This window comes from Condylura cristata, unplaced genomic scaffold, assembly GCF_000260355.1.
Source record: "Condylura cristata isolate star-nosed mole 26May11 unplaced genomic scaffold, ConCri1.0 scaffold00003, whole genome shotgun sequence".
In the NCBI taxonomy this organism is placed as follows: Eukaryota; Metazoa; Chordata; class Mammalia; order Eulipotyphla; family Talpidae; genus Condylura; species Condylura cristata.
The window spans coordinates 44,623,864-44,644,035 of NW_004567104.1; the positions used below are offsets into that span (position 1 = coordinate 44,623,864).

Consider the following 20,172-nt stretch of genomic DNA (forward strand, 5'->3'; position numbering starts at 1 on the left):
ACTTCAAATTATTATTGACATGTTCAATCCCTTGTAAATCTTCTACTTTAAAGATTTTATGAACTATGAGATGTAATTCTTAGTTAAGAACTCGGGATAGAAAACTCTTATTTCCCCCTAAAGGTATATATTATATATTTGCTTTAAATAGAATTCCTTAACTCATTTGCTAAGAATCACAAATTTACTTACTAGACAGAGGGCTGTGACGGTGTATGGTCTACATGAAGTGAGATAAAGACATATGGCTCATTCACACAGAGAAATTCATTATATTTAGCACAAACTGAATTTACTTTGGATTTAAAAATTGTAAATTTAGCACAAACTACAGCCTTTAAAATCTATTCATAAGGTAGCAGCAGAACAACCTAACACTTTGCCAACATGACTAAGTCCTATGATGTATGATTACAGCTTAAAAGGCACTTAAAATGTAAATGTGACCATGTTGCAAACTTGAGTTTTAAGACATATTAATCTTGAGCTATATTATCACATAATTTTTTCATAGTAAAATGGCACATAATAGTGAATGACAACTTTTTTATATATCTCCTGGGAAAGGGAAGACTAATATAGATGGCATATTATCTAGATATCAACAGAGATATAGATTTAGACAGGCAAAGATGCTATATATATATATATATATATATGGGTGTGTGTGTGTATATATGATATATATATACACAGATAATATATCACAGATAATTTGAAGTCTAGTCTCTTTTGCTAATAAATTACATAACCACTAATTAATGAAATTGTACCAACCTTAACAACAACAACAACAAAATGAGAAGGGTGATAGATTAAATCATTTCTAAGGACAATTTTAAAAGCCCGAATTTTACATAAATCTATTTATCTAAAATCACTTTTTTGAAGAATAATAGCCATATAAGATAAACACCCATCACAGATTACAACTCAATGAATTTTAAAAAAATGAATGCATGGATATAGCTAGTAATGGCTCAAGGAAGAAGAGTTTCATACCCTGAAGCTCACCATTATACTCCTAGTCATTACAATCTACTAAAAGTTTACCATAATCTTCAATTTTCACAGAATAGCTTTACCTGTTCTTATCGTCAGCATATAAATGTAATCATATCAAATTCATTTCTGCAATTCTTTTATTTAAACTCAACCTTATGTTTGTGACATTCGTGCATAATGCCACATGTAGTTGCAGGTTGTTTATTCTCATCACTACAGAGCTTTGCATTGGGTGAATAAATCGTGATTTATTGATCTATTTTACTGTTGTAGGCATTCTTGTTCTTTGTTTCTTCTGAGATTTCATTTATAAGTCATATCTGCTGTATGTCCCACAAGTCACTTATCTGTCATCTGTTTTCCTACTGTGCTTCAATCTGGATGTTTTCTATTGATCTGTATTCTAATTTGCATCTCTTGTGCTTTACTGTAGCCAAGCTGCTCTTAAATTTTCCACCAAAGACTACTTTTTAAATTTTGCATTATTCAGATATTTGAAAATATATTTCAATTCTCTTCAATTGAGAAAACAGATGACACCTTTAAAAAAATGGATGAGCAAGAAAATGAAACAAACCCAAAGTAAAAATATTAGAAAACAAGTAAATGTTATCACTGAAGAACCTATAGGCAAAGAAAGATAAGGGGATCCTATTAGATAACTTTTCATTAAAAAAACTCAGATAACTTAGGCGGCCTCCCTGGTGGTATAGAGGATAAAGGTTCAACTCTATCAAGCTATCACCAGCCACTATGGCATGAGTTCGATGCCATGTTGGGAGCTGACCCACATGGTAACAGCTGTATCGCCAGCTGCTCTCCTCAGTAGGTATGTCAGGAGAGGTCTGCTATGCCATGTGGGTTACCTCCAGGGCAGGTGATCAAACTCACACTGAAGTGGCTGCAGCTAGCTTACGGTGCTGTGTCCTAACCCATTGCGCCACCAGGGAGGGGCCTGATTTCCCTTTTTAAATCAAGTTTTTGGTTGTTGTTGTTTGTTTTTTAAGGATTTATTTATTTATGCCTACAGAGCTGGGGTACAGGTGAGAGGTGCAGGGGTGGTGAAAGGATTCACCAGAGACAGAGTAGGGAGCAGAACAGGCAGAGTGACAAAGTACTACTGAGGGGAACAGCGGGTGAGACAGGAGAAATCTGTTGTGTCATGTGGTCCACCTCCTGGTTGGGGGATCGAACTCCAACTGAAGCAGCTGTAGCTATCTTCACAGTGATATGATTTAACCCGCTGCACCACCAGGGAGGGCCCAGATGCATTAATTTTTAAATGGCATTATCCTCAATATGCTATACCTATTTGAGTGAGATAATACACATAAGCACATAGGGGAACTAATTTGGTGGTGTCCTTTAAGTATTAATTTATTTTAATACTAAGAAGTTATTAAGAAACTAGATCTTAGTATTTTCACTACAAAATGAAATTAGAATTGCATGGTTTGATGGAGCTACTACCTAACACTATGGTGGTAAATATATTGCAAAATATTAATGTATCCAATTAACAGAGTAAACATCTTAAACTTATTCATTATTATATGCCAGTTATGTCTCAATTTAAAGAAATTGTTTAGTGGAGGATACAAAACTTTAAAGTAAAGAGGGATGAAAATGGCAGGTGCGACCGATACATCAAAATCTTGGGCATTATCACTTGAACAACTAGGTAAAACATTGCAATGGCAATGCATAATGGAAAACAAAAACAATACACAGTGAAAATGATTCACAGGTAAACAGTTAAAAAGATTTCAGGATTTTTCAAAAGCAGGCATATATATATTATATATATATAATTTTTTTTTTGAAAAATCTTAAGAGGCAGCATGAAAAACCATTGCTACTTCTGAGCTAGAGGGATGTTTTCTAATTTATCAGGTAACATTGGTACATAGGTATATTCCCATCAGGCAGAGCACTATAGTGCATCAACCATCACAGAACATTGTGTCTCCCTCACAGAACATTGTGTCTCCCTCACAGAACATTGTGTGTCCCTCTCTCCGCCCCTCTAGGTGTCTCAGTTGTACAGTCAGCTGTCAGGTCAGTTTTTCAGGTTGTCTTTACCTGACTAATAATTTAGTTATTGTGTATTCCACATATCAGTGACCATCCAGTGTTTAGCTTTCTCCTTCTGACTTAATTTACTTAGTGTTATCTTTTCAAAGTCACCCATGTTGCTACAAATGACATGAGTTTATCTTTTCTTGTGCTATGCCTAAGACATAACACAGAAAGGCACTGGGACTATGGGTACTGAGGACTTGGACACAGGTAAACAGGTAATATGTATTACCACACTGGAATCTGCCAGTCTGGAATTCTAGCAGTCTATGGATAAATGTAGGTAATTATTGTCACATCCAAAAGAATAGTTATTTTTTCCTTCCTCCCTGGTCACAACTGTTAAAAAGATGAGTCTCCAGAATAGGGCCAAGCTTAATAAAGAGCTGGAGGAGGAGTAGGAGTCTCTGATTCTGCATCTGAGAGCAAAGTTGAAAACAATTTCTCGTTTAAAAAAAGGAAATGAGAAAGTTTTACTATAAACTTCAATTTTATATCCTTACTATTCCTAATACCCTCCAAAGAAATTCTCTACTCAAATAGAGAATCCTCATGTCCTCAGCAAAATATAGAAAATGGGGTCCTTCCTGGTGGTGCAATGGGTTTAAAGCACATCACTATGAAGCTAGCCATTGCCACTTCAACACAAGTTTGATCCCCAGCCAGGTATGGCACAGCAAACCTCTCCTGTCTCGCCTGCTGCTCCCCTCAGCAATGTACTATGTCAATCTGCCTGTTCTACTTCCCACTCTGTCTCTGGTAAATCCTCTCACCACCCCTGCAACTCTGACCTGTATCCCATTTCTACATGTATAAGTAAATCTTTAAAAAAAAGAAAGAAAGAAAGAAAGAAAGAAAGAAAGAAAGAAAGAAAGAAAGAAAGAAAGAAAGAAAGAAATGATCTTTCCATCTAGATCAATAGTAAATATGCAACTATCACTACGAAGGTTGGGGGATGGAAATTAACAATATTAATATGCATGAAAACAGAACACCATTTTCAAGCACATACAGTAACTAAATTAAGAGTCAGGTAAAGACAACCTGAAAAACTAACCCTTGATAACTGACTGCAGGTATATTCCTAAGGTAGGTAAAGTACAGAGAGCACACAGTCAGACTCTTGGTGGGTATTCAGGGAATATGATTTCCCTTTGCTTCTGAAAAGATAATTAAACAGATTAAGTTAAAAAATCAAATTCATATGTATCAATAAAAGAGAGCTAAAAATGTGAAAATTATTTTGATGCAAGTCCTGTCCTCTGGTTATGTTGCAGATCACAAATGATAGGAGAAGGAAGGTCATGGATGGTCAGTGTCCTTTTGCTGGGCTGGATAAGATGTCCAGTATTTCCATATTATTTTATTTCCTCTCTATTATCTATGCTTAATAAAATGTGGGGCATTTTCTTTTCTCCCTTCGTTTGGCTGTTTGTGGGGTTATGTGTGGGGAAAGAGAAAGAAGCCAGAGCTTGGATGAAACCTACTTCTGATACCCAGGGAGAAATCTCATCAACTAGCAATTTGGGGCACACTATATAAAATGCCAGCAGGCAAGCAAAGTCAGTGACGAAATTGTAATTCCTCAGAAGTTCTAGTGAGGAAACAAAATACACTTGAAAGTATATGAGATTGAAATAAGCTTCTACTTGTGTTGTCTTGTGCAGTCTAATCTTACGGAAACTTAGATACCAAGAAGTACAGTTAATTCCAGTTACCTCATTACATTGTTAAGGATTTCAGTAAAACAAAAGAATAGCAATTTAAACTGTTTGTTTTATTTTGAGAAAGTAGCAGAACCAGTACATAAGCAGAGTTGACAACAGATATTAATGATTTTTTAAATTTCCAGATTGCCTATATTTTATATAATAGTTTTCATGAAAATGGTCATGAGTTCCACGGTTGTGAGATATAATTTCTTGACAAGTTTCCAAGAGTCACACAATGTATATTACAAATGTCTGCCTAATGTTTATAGCCAGTTTAGTAATAAGAAATGTGGGGGTGGTCAGGGGTCTCTTACATGCAACTAACTTAGAAATTATAGCTATAATAAGCTTCAAGTAAGTTTGTGGCTGCATCAATACTGCCTTTACATTTTTCCTTTCTCTTTGGCTTTTTTAATCTTTCATTCGCTCTTATTCTGTTGGAGAGAATTTGGAATCAAAACAGTAACATTTGATTTCCTGCAATATTAGAAAAACAATGTACAGAAATAGGATGGAGATAAGTGAAATAAATAATAAACAATCATTGAGTTATCTTTAGTTCTTTAATGTTCTCCTACCTGCTAAACAGTTAGACATAGAGAAGACTTTGTCAATTGATGCCTTTTGTTTAGCTCTGTCAGTTAATACCCTACTTATATGGGAAAAAAAATAGTGAAAACCATTATCATCATACACAAATTTTCCATTAAAAAAAAAAAAAGCTTCCAGTAAGAAGTTATAGGAATCAAAGCAGCAGAAGAGTCATGAATCCTTGCTCTGGAATGAATATACATATTCATGATGCCAAGCCAACTGCTAAGGATTTCCTGCTGTGCTTCTCTATATTTAAATATAAAAATATGTAACTCACATTACTGGAATGGAGAGTTCTCACTAGTTGAGTAACCATTAGGCATGTTTGCAAATGCGCTCTTAAACTCTACTTGGGGCTTAAAAAATTTTCTTTCACCCTACTCAAAATTATTTTTAAATTGCTAATGAAGAGCTCTCTGCCTCACTGTTGCTCAAACTTTACTACTTAGCTACCTGAGGCTTTTAAATAGAATGTTTGCTTCATAATTCAATTGTTATTCAAAGTTGTTTGCATAATGGATAGTCCCTAAAATTGTTGATGGTATTAATTTGCAGTATGAAATTATAAAGAGTATAAAGAGTTATATCTCTTTAGGTATGAAGGGAAGTCTAGTTCATATAGTTATTAAAATCTCTCATATCCACATAAAATGGAAATGAAACCACTATATTGACTAATTGTCTAAATGATAGGAGACCCAAAAATGTCCTTAACAATAATTAGCTGGAAAGCACTGATTATGAATTTGCACTTCTCTGGACAAAGGGGTTAATGATAACACATATTTCAAAAATGCTGACTTATCTCAGAGGATACTAGCGAAGAATAACTAATTAGGTATGCAAAGCACTTAATACATTTGAAGAGTCCCACCAATTCTCAATAAAAACACCTTGATGCTTCAGATGAGAATTGCAGCTTATCAATAATATCAATAATACTATCAATAATATTAGCTCCAGCAAAGTAGATGCACGTATAAATTAAATAGCCGTTTTTTAGGCAAATGTTCATGTCAGATGTTAAAATTTGCACTTAATTTAATGAGGTACATTAAAGGCAATACATGAAGTCTTAACTCTTAACCTAATGAGATTATGAAACTAAGTGTCCACTATTTATATTTTGTAGAGTTTAATTTTGAGGAAACATATGGTAATAATTAATGAAATAACAACAACAAAATTCCTATTCATAAAAGTACTGACAGAGTCTGACGAGATGCTGGCAATTAGACTAGGATGTTTAAGGAGGTTAGGGGTACTCCCAGGATTTAAATCACTTGATCGTAATACAGAGAATTACCATCTATTTTCCACCTCAGTTCAAGGGAAATTTTTTTCATTCTTTAAAAAAATGAAAATGAAATTTTGGTAAAGAAAATGAAAATACACTTGAGCTCAAGTTGTTAAGATTTGTGAGTATCTTACTGTATATTAGGAGGAAAGCTTAGATTTCGATCATCAGGAAACTTACACAGCAGTAAAAGCTTATATCAAAGAAGAGTTCCCCGAAGGTAGATAGATAGATAGTATCTCTTAGGAATTATTTGTATTTTTCTGTACTTTACATGGTATATAGGTAGCCTTTCAAATTACCCATGGGGACCATAGACACAAACCCACATGAACTTTTCTAGGTAAAAATTTCATTGAGAAAAAGAACACATTTGTCGCCAAGTGATAGTGGGAATGCTCAAGATTGAGGGATGAAGCAACCAAGTTCAGAAGTGACTATGCCCTAACGTAAGAGCAGACAAATATATCCACCACAGCACAAAAAGGGACACATTTCTGCCTTTCGTCACCAAAAGAAAGGACATGTAAGGCACAGACTAAATCTACAGATTAAGCTCAACAATTCGAATATATACCTTCAATCAAATACAATTCTGCCTCTTACAAACTATGCAACCCTAATCTGCTCATTTAACCATCCTCTCTCTTACTTTTTTCAATGCAGAATAAAAGCAATAGTATCAGAAATGGGTTATAAGAACAAAAACAAAACTCAGTACATGTTGAAATTATATGTCTTAAAATTGACATTCATATTATTCATATTCTGTGACTGAACTACTAACACTACTGATGCTTTTTTATTTGCATATTGTTTCATTAAAATTGCTACTTTACAAGGCAAGATTGTGGGTCCTCACTGTGAATCTGTTTTTTCTTGTGATTTTCTTTAAAGTTAAGTTACCTGAGTTGTTGGAAGGGATTTCATTAGCCATCAAGATAATATCAACTCCACTAGCTATAAATACCCCTTACCAAAATCAATTTCCTTTTAGAAAAGGTTTAAAACCCATGCTTACCACCATAAGCATACCACATAACAGCCAATGGGTTCTTTTAAAACTGCAGTTGTTAAAACCATGTGCCCAATCACAGTTGAATCTAGGGCCAGGACTGGGGTTATGAGGAATACTAATAATATGTGTGTATCTTAACAGTCTTCAAGTGATGAATAATTTCATTGCATACTCATTATAAACTATTGTTAGGTAATTTGTAAGTTTGATACTATCTATATCATTTTATGAGTTTGTAAATTTTAATCTAAACACCATCTGAATCAATTTTTAAAGTAGTCTTGATACTTTAATCATTTTCCCTTAATTTATGACAAGATAATAATGAATTAGTCTCTCAACTAGCTCATTATTTGGGATATTATGTCCTGACTAGAATAGAGGAGCAGTGACAAAATAATTCAGCAGCCTCATTGCTGGCCAGACCTGTTTCTGCAGAGATACCTGGCCATTCCGACAGGATGTGCTAGCTCCCAATAATTAATCTCCATCAACCGTACCCAGAGTTTTGAGTAGATGAACTTCAGGAAGTATGTGCTTTTTAACAATCCACCAAGGAATATAAGAAACCAAACAATTTAATTAAGAGTAGTGACTGAAAGAAAAAAAAGAAACCTATGAAACCAGACCCTAGGACCTATCTCTGTAACACACTGGGAACAAAGTCACAATGAGTTGAAAACAAAACCTGACAGGCCTGAAAGCATAGGTCTTTCTCATTATAGGAAGCACATGCACAGATGGAGTGAGCATAATTAATACATTGCTATTTTCTCCTAGTGAGAGTCAATGAGCAATGATCTTTTTGTCACAACTTACTTTGATTTCTTCATGTACAGCCAGTAAACCACACCAGCAACGAGGGCAGCGAGGAGGAGACCAACCACAATTCCCACAATTAGTTTTGCCTGGTCATTCACCTTTTCTCTGTTTTCATCTACAACAAAGAAGAAAAGTCCATGCAATTACAGACAATGCCAAGGATTTTTGAAAAAAGGTCAATCTAGCTATTTCATATTAAGAATGAAGAATGCTCACTATAAGTGACATGCAAATTTGTGATTTTAAAGTATAAAATTTTAACATTCTTATTCTCTTGTCTCATTTGCTACTTTAATTCAAGTCAAAATTGTGGCAGCTAAGAAAATTACTTATACAATGACACTTCATAAATCTTGAGCTGAGAGTCAAGGAAGAAGAGTCGGCAGCATAGTACCTACCACTTATCTCGTCTGCCTCATCGTGTTCTGGAATACTTACTGAAATGAAAAATGTTAATATGAAATTAAAAACAAAATTTGTTGATATATGAAAGTCACCTTTACCATTATAGTATGAGGTAATGATACTCAAAGATAAAATGTCTATTCTACAGCTAAGGGTAAAAAAAAAAAATTATACTTAATAGAGTGTGAACTTCCCTACAAAGAAATTAATCTTGCATTAAAGAAAGAAGAGCAGTTAAAACTACAAAAATAATAATCTACCATAGAAAATTTCACAGCTGACAAGCTAGAGTGTGAATCTGAAACTCGTATTAATTCTTCTACTATTTACTACCTTTTAATGGGATTTCTAATCTTGAGAGAAACAAATTGCCTCTTATGAAATCTGCAATTCAGTGTTTCTCCCCTTTTTTCTATCCCCAGCAGGAGAATTCATTTTGGTCCTCTAATGTCATATTTTGTATTAGAGTGTTTTCAGAATGGTGGAGGTGGAGGTTAAAACCAAGGATGTCACGGATGCTTAAGAGTGTTGTGACATTTGCAAAAGTCTCCAGATGACTTTCATTCCTGGGCTACTTGTAAGAATTTCAACTAAGGTGGAGTATCTAATATTAAGTTACACAACTACCCTTCTATGTTCGTGGGCCTCCATCAGAACTTATGGAGATGTCTGCTAAAATGCAGATTTCCAGACTGCTCTTCATTCATACTAAGTTGGAATCTTAGGAGGTGCTTACTGACTTTGAAAGAGACTGTAGCAAATGTCGATCAAGTCATGACAAGGTCTAGAAAACCACTATTCAGTGGGTTAGAATAAAAAGAGATACTTGTATTCAGGAAGAAAGGATAAGTTCTCTTTCTAGGTAGGGCAAATCAATATTCACTGAATTGAATTCTGAGAAGTCAATGGTCCTATTTTAGGATTAAATTTGCTTGGTTCTTCTCTGCACTCAATCCATCAGGCTTTTTTATATACCGGCTATAATCTGCGAAGGACCATTATTTTTAGACAATTATTTTCTCTAAGCTCCAGCCAATTCCTAGCTAGTATGTCCCTTTCTTGCTAATGTCATATACAGGTTTCTAACTGACTGAAGAATATAAGTTTGGAGCGTTGGCAGCATCCTGTCTAGACTGTGCCTCATTCACCCTAATTTGAGGTTGACAGAGTGACAATTATAGAATTGAAGATGATGGCTAACATCAAATTAAATTGTTTTCAGAAGAAGTTGCCAACGTATTTATGCATTATCCTGATTTCAGCATTGACAGATTTTTCACTTTTTCTCAGATAATCACACTGATCTGATTTTAAGCTATGGTTTAAGTAATAATATTCAAAAGCAGCACTTCTTGAAACTAGATTTTCATGAATTGTAATATCAGTTTTGCAACCAGTTTGCTGAATGACCTTAAAAATTTGGCTTTCCTGCACCAAATAAGGGTAGGATAAATACCACAAAGAATTGGAAGGCAAAAAGCTAGCTTAAAGGGGATAAAAAGCTTAACTAATTTATGACTGTTACAAAAATTATTGAAAATAATCTTCAAATTATTTCTTTATTTCCACTCTGAACACAAACTATGGATTAAGAGAAACTCAATTATTATCCTATTTAGCTCTTGGGAAATATTCCTGCTCAAGATAAAGGTCTTTGGCCTGTAAAATGTGAAATGATTTAACTGTCAAGACAAGGATAGTACAAGAATGAACAGCAGAGGAAAAAAAAAAAAAGACTTTATGGCGATGATAACAAATGCAAAATAAAGAAATAAAACTTACCATAATGCAGTAAGGAAGATGGGGTTGAAGATTTTAAACTAATGAAGAGTAACTTCAAATTTTCTTACTTTTTTAATGCCAGAAATGAAATACTCACTAGCAGATACATTCAAGGAGTTTACTGTTTTCTCCAGCTGGTTTTCTGCTGTGCAAGTTAATGTAACATTCTCTTCTGGGGAAATGATAATTTTACTATAATACCTGCCATTGATATATGGAGATTCCTCTGTCTGGAAAGAGAAAAAGAAAGATGGATTTAGAAGTGGAAGTGGATTAAAAACCACAGCAAAGTGTATTGAACGAAATAGGGTAAGTGTGGTGCTCTGTAGTGCCATCTAGTGTCCAAGGGTATATATGTGACCATAGATAAAAACCAATTCAGACATCTAGCTACATCAAGGAGTGAAAAGAGGGAGTTAATTCATAATAAATTTTCTTATGCTTCCATGGATAAATATAATATTAAATTAATTATACTCTTCTTTTTCAATATAGACTCAGTTAGTGAATAATTTCATATACTAGCACTTATTTCAAAATAATTAACGTGACTATCTAATCACCAATTTTTCTGTAATAAAATCACAAGTTTTCCTCAAGAAATTTATGAACTTGTTATTTGTAAATAAGAGCATTGCTCTTCCCTACTTACACCATATTTAAACCCTGTATTAGACCTTACTATCTAAATGCATGTGAGTATGGATGGTATGCTTATACAAAAAATTATTTTGTGAATTTTCCTAAGCTAAGTAGAGAGGACAGGTTTTTTTCCAGTGACTAGTAAATGCACTTGGGTTTGTGGGGTGTTAACAGGACAATCACTGCATTTAATTCCTCTAAACCAATTCACCTTACTATCAATTTCTAAATCTGACAAGACTAAAGTGAATACGTACATGAGCTTTTTGTCTCAGTCACATTGTACATATCATGTCCTTTCTATCATTTGCTATTTTCTCTTTTCTCAACTATCTTGCAAGGTCCTAAAAGACAATCAGCTAATCTCACACTTTGCAATGTTGTCTAATCCTTGTAATGGGGTGGGGTATCAGTAATTATAAAATAATAGATTCACAAATGTTTGAAGAGGAAACAAATATAAGATTATGGATAGGCCAGCAGAAACTTGTAACAAGAGAAATAACTTATCACCTAGTGGGACAAAATCAATCCTTCTCCTTGACAATGAAAAATGGCATTATTATTTTTATCCTCATAGTAAATTCACCTGCTATTTTTCAACTTTCCACCAGTATGTTTTATACAACTACCTCACTAAGTGTATATTTTTTTTATTTTTTCCTCTACAAAATGTATTTGCTCATTTCTGGGATGGCCTTTTAAATCTTTACAACTTTTCAATCATAAAATATTTATGTGTGTTTTTCTGCTTTTCTATGCTTTTATTACCAGTACCTAGAGTCATTCTTTAACATCTTGGTATATTTTAATATAATTATGCTCTTCTGAATTTCTTATATAATTAAAACAGTATATACATATCAAATTTGACTTTTTCTACTTACTGTTTTTATTTTAGGTTTCCACTTACTGTCTTTGTTTTAACTTTCAGATATACATCTTTACATTTTGACATATGCTTAGTTATATTATGATCACCACCAAGAGATGAGTTTCCATTAAAGGTTCTATTTTTTTTATTATTTAAAAAAAATTTATTTATTTATGCATACAGAACTGGGGTAAAGGCCAGAGGTGCAGCGGCAGTGAGAGGATTCACCAGAGTCAGAGTGGGGAGCAGAACAGGAGGAATGATGGAGTACACTGGTGAGGGGGGCAGTGGGTGGGTCAGGAGACGTCTGCCGCGTCATGTGGATCACCTCTTGGGGAGGGGATTGAACTCATGATGAAGTGGCTTTAGCTTCTTAGTGCTGTGCTTTAACCCACTGTGCCACCAGGGATGACTGGTTCTGTTTTTTTTTATGTAATTATTACTGACATGAACTATAAAGCATAAAGAACAGAATTGATGGTGGTGGGAGAACTCTAGGTTCTACACCTGAAGGGAAAAATAAAATACTGTACAAGAATTGACAGTGGTAAAAGAAAAAAAAATTAATAGAAAAGGTCTCCCCCCCAAAATAACAAAATAGAAAAGAAAGTCATTTTTGGTGTCAAAAATTAGATATGTACATTGTCATTAATTCAGGTGGTACAGGTCTTGATTCTGAATAAAGAAAACTTCAAGTGTCAAGGTGTCCACAGACTCTCACTCTTATGCTCTCTGAACTGTGTGTACCCATCATATCTAAGCAAATGCTTCAATGTTCTTTTGGGGACTTTCCATAGTTGCAGCTATACAAGTAGGTATGTATCATCTAGTAGTCAAAAAGACAGGTTCACTATGCTTTGCAAACTACATTGCTAAAAAGTACCCATGACCTAACCCCTCTGCATAGAGAAAGAGTGGAAACTTCAAGTTAAAACTAAGCTGAAGCTCTGCTTTATGCATGCCTTCTCAGATTTCAACTGGGTTCAAAGCTGGGAAGAAAGCAGCTAGAAGATTCAAATTATCCAATAGCACCTCTGGTATTCCTAAAGAGGTTGTTTTTTGTTTTATGTTTTTTTAAACTGCTCCACTGAGAAGAGTTATGCAAACTGTTGTAGAGAAAATGAATTTAAAAATATGTCGGTAGAGGGGTGGGGAGGGAAGTGAATTATGGGATTATGGTGATGGCACATGGGTGACTTGGTGATGGGAAACCCGCGGGGATTACAATGGAGATGGGAAAAAAAAGTACAAAATGATGTAAAAAATAAGCTGTTATTAAAAAAAAAACAAAAATATATATGTCAGTAACTCAAGCAGACTGGCAATTTAAAGGATTTACAGCTCTGAAACCCTCCTGATTGATCAGATTTTAATCATTTTTTTTATATCATAGAGAAAATTACTGATGGTTTTCATAAGCTCTTCACTCCTTACTATTGCTTAAGTGTCTTGACAAATGTGTATATATTAAGACTTGATAAATGCCTACTTTTTTCAGAGGGAAACATCCTGGATAGTATGTAAGTTGGCCTTGTTCTGACTCTAGCCTTAGCATATGCAAATCGGACTGCATGTTCACAAACAGTGACCATGTTCTTCATCACTCTCCAATGCCCAGTTTTAAGAAGAAATATCTCTAATGTGCATTAGTAAGCAAAGTAATGGTGGTCACTTATTCTCAGATGTGTAAATTTATGAGGCAGAAAAGTGTATACCTTAATGTTCTAATCACCCGAGTTCCAGGAATTAATGACCTTAGAACAGTACCCAATTTATATTCTTTTAAAAACAGATACTGACCCTAAGATAATGATTCTTCCATTCTCTATGGCCCTGGGATTTTAAATTTCTCTTTGAGTCATTTTCTTTCTTTGATATAATTAAAGAGTTAGAAAAGGCTTCCTCCAAGAATATACTGCAAATTTCATGTTGGTACCAAGCTAGGCTACAGTTTAGGTAGCTAAATAAAGCCCTATTTTGGGCCAAGTACAGTATGTAACAAGAAGGCAAATACTTGCTTGGTTTATGACGCTTCCACTGCCAGTAATCGTCCACTGTATAGCTGGCTTCGGAAAACCTTCCACATGACAGATTATTGTTTTAGATAGTCCACTGGGATCAGTTTTCTTTGTCATTTTGATTTGAGGTTTTCCTAAAATATCATTACAATTGAAATAAGAGGTTGAACTGTGATCTTAAAGGAAAGCAGATAACAAATTCTCAAAGAAAAATTTCAGTTTGGTACTTAAGTATTTTGTTACCTTCTACAATGAGCGTCAAAGATTCTCTTTTCTTTAGTCCTTCTACTTCCTGCAGAGCAGTTTCGCAGACATAATTTCCAGCATCCTGATAATGGAGACTAGAAAATGATGGGCTAGATCGAAGCCTGATGTTATCCTGTTTAAATAAAAAGTTAATTACTTCACATAGCACAATTATACTTCTCAATGTATTTATTAGGTAGTAATTAGGTCTAAAATTATTGCAATAAGCTGAATGAAAATGAAAGCTTGTTTTTTCCCCTTAATTTCATATTATTTCAAAAATAGATTTGTTTGCCCTTGTAGTTTTACAGTTAGACAAGTTTTAGTTTTATTACAGACTTTCCCATTTACTGAATTTATAATATGGAACAAGATCATTAACTTCTGATAGACAGTTTCCTTATTGTGCAGTGGGATAAGACTCTCACCATATTGAATTTTATGGAGGCTTAACTATACAAATAATATAATGTGTTTTTATTAAGGGAGGTTCTCAATTGATAGCAATTACTTTTGGTAGCAGTTACTACTAAAGTTGACTTACATAAGAGACTTATTTTGTGTAGCCAATGATGTGTATAAATGCTTGAAAACTACTTTACAGGATATTGTTGTCAAGACAGGGGATCCATTATAGAACTGTGGCAATTTATGACCAAAACACTTTTCAAGGAACCCCTGATAACAGATTAGTATCTTAATTTGAATGAACAAAGGAAATGCAATATTTCATTTTAAAAAAATCACATGATACATAGAAAATATTTTTCACCAGGAACTGAAATGTTTGTAAGCATACAACTAAAATACAATCCCAGTTATGTGATTTTGCCCACTATCGGTTATTTTTCCTTTCTCTATCAACTAGCCAATGGATTGATTAGCACTACTGACAATAAGTAATCAATGAACAAGACAACAGTTGATATAGAAAGCAAATGTAGTCAAGTTAATGTTGTATATCTAGCCCTATAATAAAACACATTCTGAGTATTCCTAAAAATACTGAGTAGTCCAATTGTCTAGAAGTTGTTTAGTCCTTTGACCATCAAGAAGTACAAATGCATTATGCTAAATATATAGCTGATAGAATGACACTTTAATTATCTGAGTGAACAAGAATTGTAACAAGATAGTTTTTAAAAGTGATATTAAAAAAATGACATTTTATATTTATCACAAAAATTCTAACAATATATTTCTCATAAAGATAATTCTTGCCAACAGAAGCCCCTTTTTCAAATGGCTTATATATGTTGTCAATACATCGCTGGTTAAGTACTCTTGTTACACGCCATATTTTGGTCATCAGTGCACTGGGTCTTTAGAAATACTAGCCAAAGATTTGAATTGGAGGGATCACAGTTACAGACTTTTCCTTTGTCTCAAATCTCCAATTACCAATCATACATTTTTCTTCTATGAAGTTTACCCATGACGGAATGCCAGGTAATAGCTCGAACTGCACACAAATACAGTTACCACTCTTAGGAAATATTAAGCTCTTAGAACATTCTGAGTATTCTATCACGTACCAGGGTGAAGGAGAAATATATTTACAAACAAGCATTCAGAAACCTGAGATCAGTTTCAGCAGAGATACTGAAGGTTATGCGACAAGAACACCAACCTAACACTATGTAAGGTTTGAGTTTAAGTCTACTCTGCCAATATGATAAGCTTTCAGATTTTTCTTGCAACAACTTCTTTATGAATAACATGGGGAATAAATGTATAGCATGAGTTCAGGGTTATTGTGTTGTATGAGAGCAATGCAGATCAAAACATAAATGGTTAAGTCCCAAAGTATAAATCTATTTATGTGTGTGTCCATGTACATGTCTAATTACTTAGTAATACACACATGATAAAACACCACACCCCAAAGTTTGATTTTAGAACATCAGTTTTTGATACTATATCATTGGTGAGTACTTCTAAAATTTTAGTATGACATGGTTTGCATTACATATTTATCGAGAGAGTATGAGTGGGCGTATAAACCCATGAATATACCTATTTGTATATCATATCAAAAGAAAAGCAGCCTAAAAAGGACTCATCCAAACAGTGAAATATTACCAGGGAATATCACTTACTTTCATCCATACCACAGTTGCATTCCTACTAGCAGAGACTGTGCATGAAACAGGCAAGGCATCTCCAATCTGCTTGGTCACTTCCCCACTTGGGTTTAAAGACAAATCTAAATCTGTGAAGCAGAAAATCTGCTTGAAATACAAAGGTTAGGAAACTAAAATTCAAAATATTTTACAGAAGAAAAGATGAAAGAAAATAGTCTATCTAAATGCACTTGGAAATTCAAAGCTGATTTAGGAGACTGAAATAATTGATTTGTAGCAATACTCAGTGCAGTTTTTCAAGCCGGTTTTTAGACCACTTTTGACAAGTAAGTGGTCTATGTAATTGATTATACATATATTTGCAGTTAACATGATTGATGTTTTAACTTTTTATATGTAACACCTGGGGTTTATCACCTTTAGAAAAAAACTCTTACAATGTTTCTGGAAGAAAGTAAAGAAGGTGCTGACTAAATTAATATAAAAAGAACTGGTAAGGCATGAGGTTGGAAGATCAAGTACATTTTATACAGCAAGCAATAAACTGAAAAACCATGAGACATTCTCTACATTTCTTTAGAGAAAATTAACTATAGCAGTTAAATATTTTTTAAATGTATTTCTATTTCTTATACAACTGAAATTTTAAGTAAGATCTAATGTTAGTTATACAGCAGCTCACATTTTAAAAATCAAAGTACAGTTAGCAGTTAACATTGTAAAAAGCAAAGTATAAATATATCTAAGGATATATAAGGATATATAATCTTTCAGAGGGAAAGTAATTTCAACAAAAAATCTTAATGTCATCAAATGATCTATATGAGGAAAATCCAATTCAATTGATCAAACATTTGTTATACATCTACTATGTTCCAAGCACTGATGGGGAATCAGAGATGAATAATGAACTAACAATTTATAATTTTGAGGTTGAAGTAATATGCATTCAGCTGAGCATTATATGTTGCAGTCTAAGCAAACATGGCATAGATTAAGAGCTCAATAAATACTTGTTGAAAGACTTAAAAAGAGAGAGAGAAGCTATGTCAGAGCTACAAACAAACACTTATGGGATGGGAGTTTAGAGAACAAAGCCAACCTGACTTTCAAGATAGTAATAAAGGTTTTGAATAGGAGGCAGTATCGTTTGTAGTTCCTGATGATTGAAAAGAGCTCACATGGAGATAAAGAAAAAACTTCTGCCATATAAATAAATGAAGAAAATTGGCAGACTTCACAATGATGACTAACATGGCATAAATGGAAGATAAACATGTCTAATTAATTAAGGCCAGATTGTAAACACTGCTGACCATATTGAGAGAGTTTTGTCCTATGGCAGGGGGGATTGAATTGCACCTTGCACTTCCAGGATTTACATGCATAATTGCAACAGATCACAGCATTTGTTTACAAAATTTGATGTCTACAACATCATTTTTAATGCTTGTTTCTCCTTCTGGGATGTGCACACCACCAAGGGCCATGTCTTGAATGTTACCATCTATCAGACGCCACAAGTAGGCTGAAAATTATGCTAAATGAATGAAAGAAAGAAGCATGTTTTTCAGTTTCTTGTTAGTATTAAAATATGCATTATCATGCTGTAAAGTATGGAGTTTCCTCAGACTATGTGGATGAATTATATTTAGATAAAAATTCTATTTAAGACAAGTTTGAAGCTTTTATTAGCTGAACTGTTACTGTGCCAGGAGAAGATAAAAAGTCATTTTAAAGGATGATGATGCACTTTGGAAGTTCTAATGAAGGATCTATATGTGCATGAGTTGGCAAAGGAATAGCAGGCATTTCATCAGCAAGTATAGATCCCTGGGTTGAAAGTCCTAATGAGAGGTCTGTTCTGCAAACATGCAGCTACAGGCTGGTGCTTCTCTAGCCACACTCCATTTAGTCATCTATGGAAAGGAAACAAATCCAGGTTTTGGAAAACAAACAGGCAATCAGGAATAAGTGGGCAAAAATAGGATTTTTATGTTTTTATTACTCGTAATATAGAACAAATTGCTGCTCTACTTGCAATCATTATTTCAGCTCTCAAAGAGCAATACAGGCTTTATGCTCCAATGTTAGATTCTACTTGTGAAACCAAAAAACACACCCCAATGAAATCCAGTTTTGTTTATGTTTTCTTCCCCTTTAATGCAGGTGATTATTGAGAAACTATGTGTCCGTGGTTGTCTTTCACTTTTACTCTGTGCTTTACCCACCTGATCTGACAGTGATACAAATTAGTGCCCTCTCCTTTTAGGGGTGTGAGTAACTTACCTCTCTTAAATATAAGCATAGTGTGCATCTCTAAACACTGGATTATTGGTTATTGGTTCAAAGATCTCATGAACAATAATCAGAGATATTGGCCAGGCAGTCTACTTGCTGGCTGTATTTCCTCACTTCACTCTTTCATTTCCCAAGGAATAGTCTGGATAAATGGTTCTATGTTTGACTGGTCCTCAGAGGAAAAAAAAAAAAAAAACTGTAGTTATCCTGAGAGGATAACACTACTTCCCATTTAACTAGTCCCTAATGGTTAATACACTCAGATCTGTGCAATATGAATATGGAGTAAACAAAGAAATGGCCTGGCTGTGAACATTTCTTAAAAGTCCACTGTTTTTACAGAGCTCCCAAGTGTGTGCTCCTGATTCAAAAGCAAACATTTGGCTACTCTATTCCCTTATGTACCTCCTTGTATCTCCCTTAAAGTTCCAGTTTCTGTACGACATGTTTCCCAAGCATTGAGAGAGAGAGAGTAAACAATTTGGAATTATTTCTGCAAAATAATGTCTGGTCTCTTTCAATTTTGAAGTAAAGAAATCTCTCATAGTTAATGGGGATGTAGTGGAGTCTGTCTAGAGGAACCTTACTGGTAGTGCCATCAGGTGCAAAATAAACTCTGGTCTATACCCACCAACACAGACTGATGTTAGCCCACAGTACTCTGAACCAGAGAGTAGGCATCGGGTACATCAATAGAATAGACTGTCAAGAATAAAGATTTTAAGTGTCTCTTTTCTTCATATATGTTTTTCTATCACACTGCAATAAATTAAACTTTTGGAGTACATAGAGCTTAAAAGGAGGTTAGAAGTTAATAACTGTCTAACTGAGGTAATTTTGAAGAGGATCTGCTATCAGAAATGTTCTGCCCTATACAGGAGCCAATAAATGGCTTTTAATGATCTCTATTACCTCCCAAGTTGAATCCACAGTAACACTGTGTTGCTTAGGTTTAAGGGTTAATATCACTCTTTAAAGATTTTAAGTAATTTAAAGGAGACACTTAATGTACCTTTCTCTTAGTCAGATGTAAGCTTGTGAACTTTAAGAATATCTAAATATTTTCCTAAAATACAAAGTGTGTTATTTATTTAAGGTGCATGTGAATAATTTATTGATATTCAAACTGAAGACGATTTGAAATAAGATGGAGGTTCACCTCTGCTAAAATTTTCAGTTATGAATTCCGTACAAGATTTCAATAATGTGCTACAAATCTGGACTAAATTTGAGCTTGCATGGATGCTCTTCTGTAAGTCCACTAAAATCATGTTATTTAAGAAAAATATGCAG

The 20,172-nt window shown here is 34.1% G+C and overlaps 1 protein-coding gene across 2 annotated transcripts in view; it reads right to left on the minus strand.

Annotated features, from left to right (window-relative positions):
- Positions 1 to 20,172, minus strand: part of ALCAM (activated leukocyte cell adhesion molecule) — a 171,421-nt gene that overhangs the window by 4,914 nt on the left and 146,335 nt on the right. The window contains exons 9-14 of one of the 2 annotated variants that reach the window (XM_004675237.2): positions 16,594 to 16,706; positions 14,492 to 14,627; positions 14,249 to 14,382; positions 10,812 to 10,944; positions 8,926 to 8,964; positions 8,525 to 8,642 (exon numbers count right to left, since the gene is read on the minus strand). In XM_004675237.2, the coding sequence (XP_004675294.1) occupies positions 8,525 to 8,642; positions 8,926 to 8,964; positions 10,812 to 10,944; positions 14,249 to 14,382; positions 14,492 to 14,627; positions 16,594 to 16,706 (673 nt within the window). The remainder of the gene's footprint in view (positions 1 to 8,524; positions 8,643 to 8,925; positions 8,965 to 10,811; positions 10,945 to 14,248; positions 14,383 to 14,491; positions 14,628 to 16,593; positions 16,707 to 20,172) is intronic. The other variant, XM_004675238.2, reaches the window with a different exon arrangement.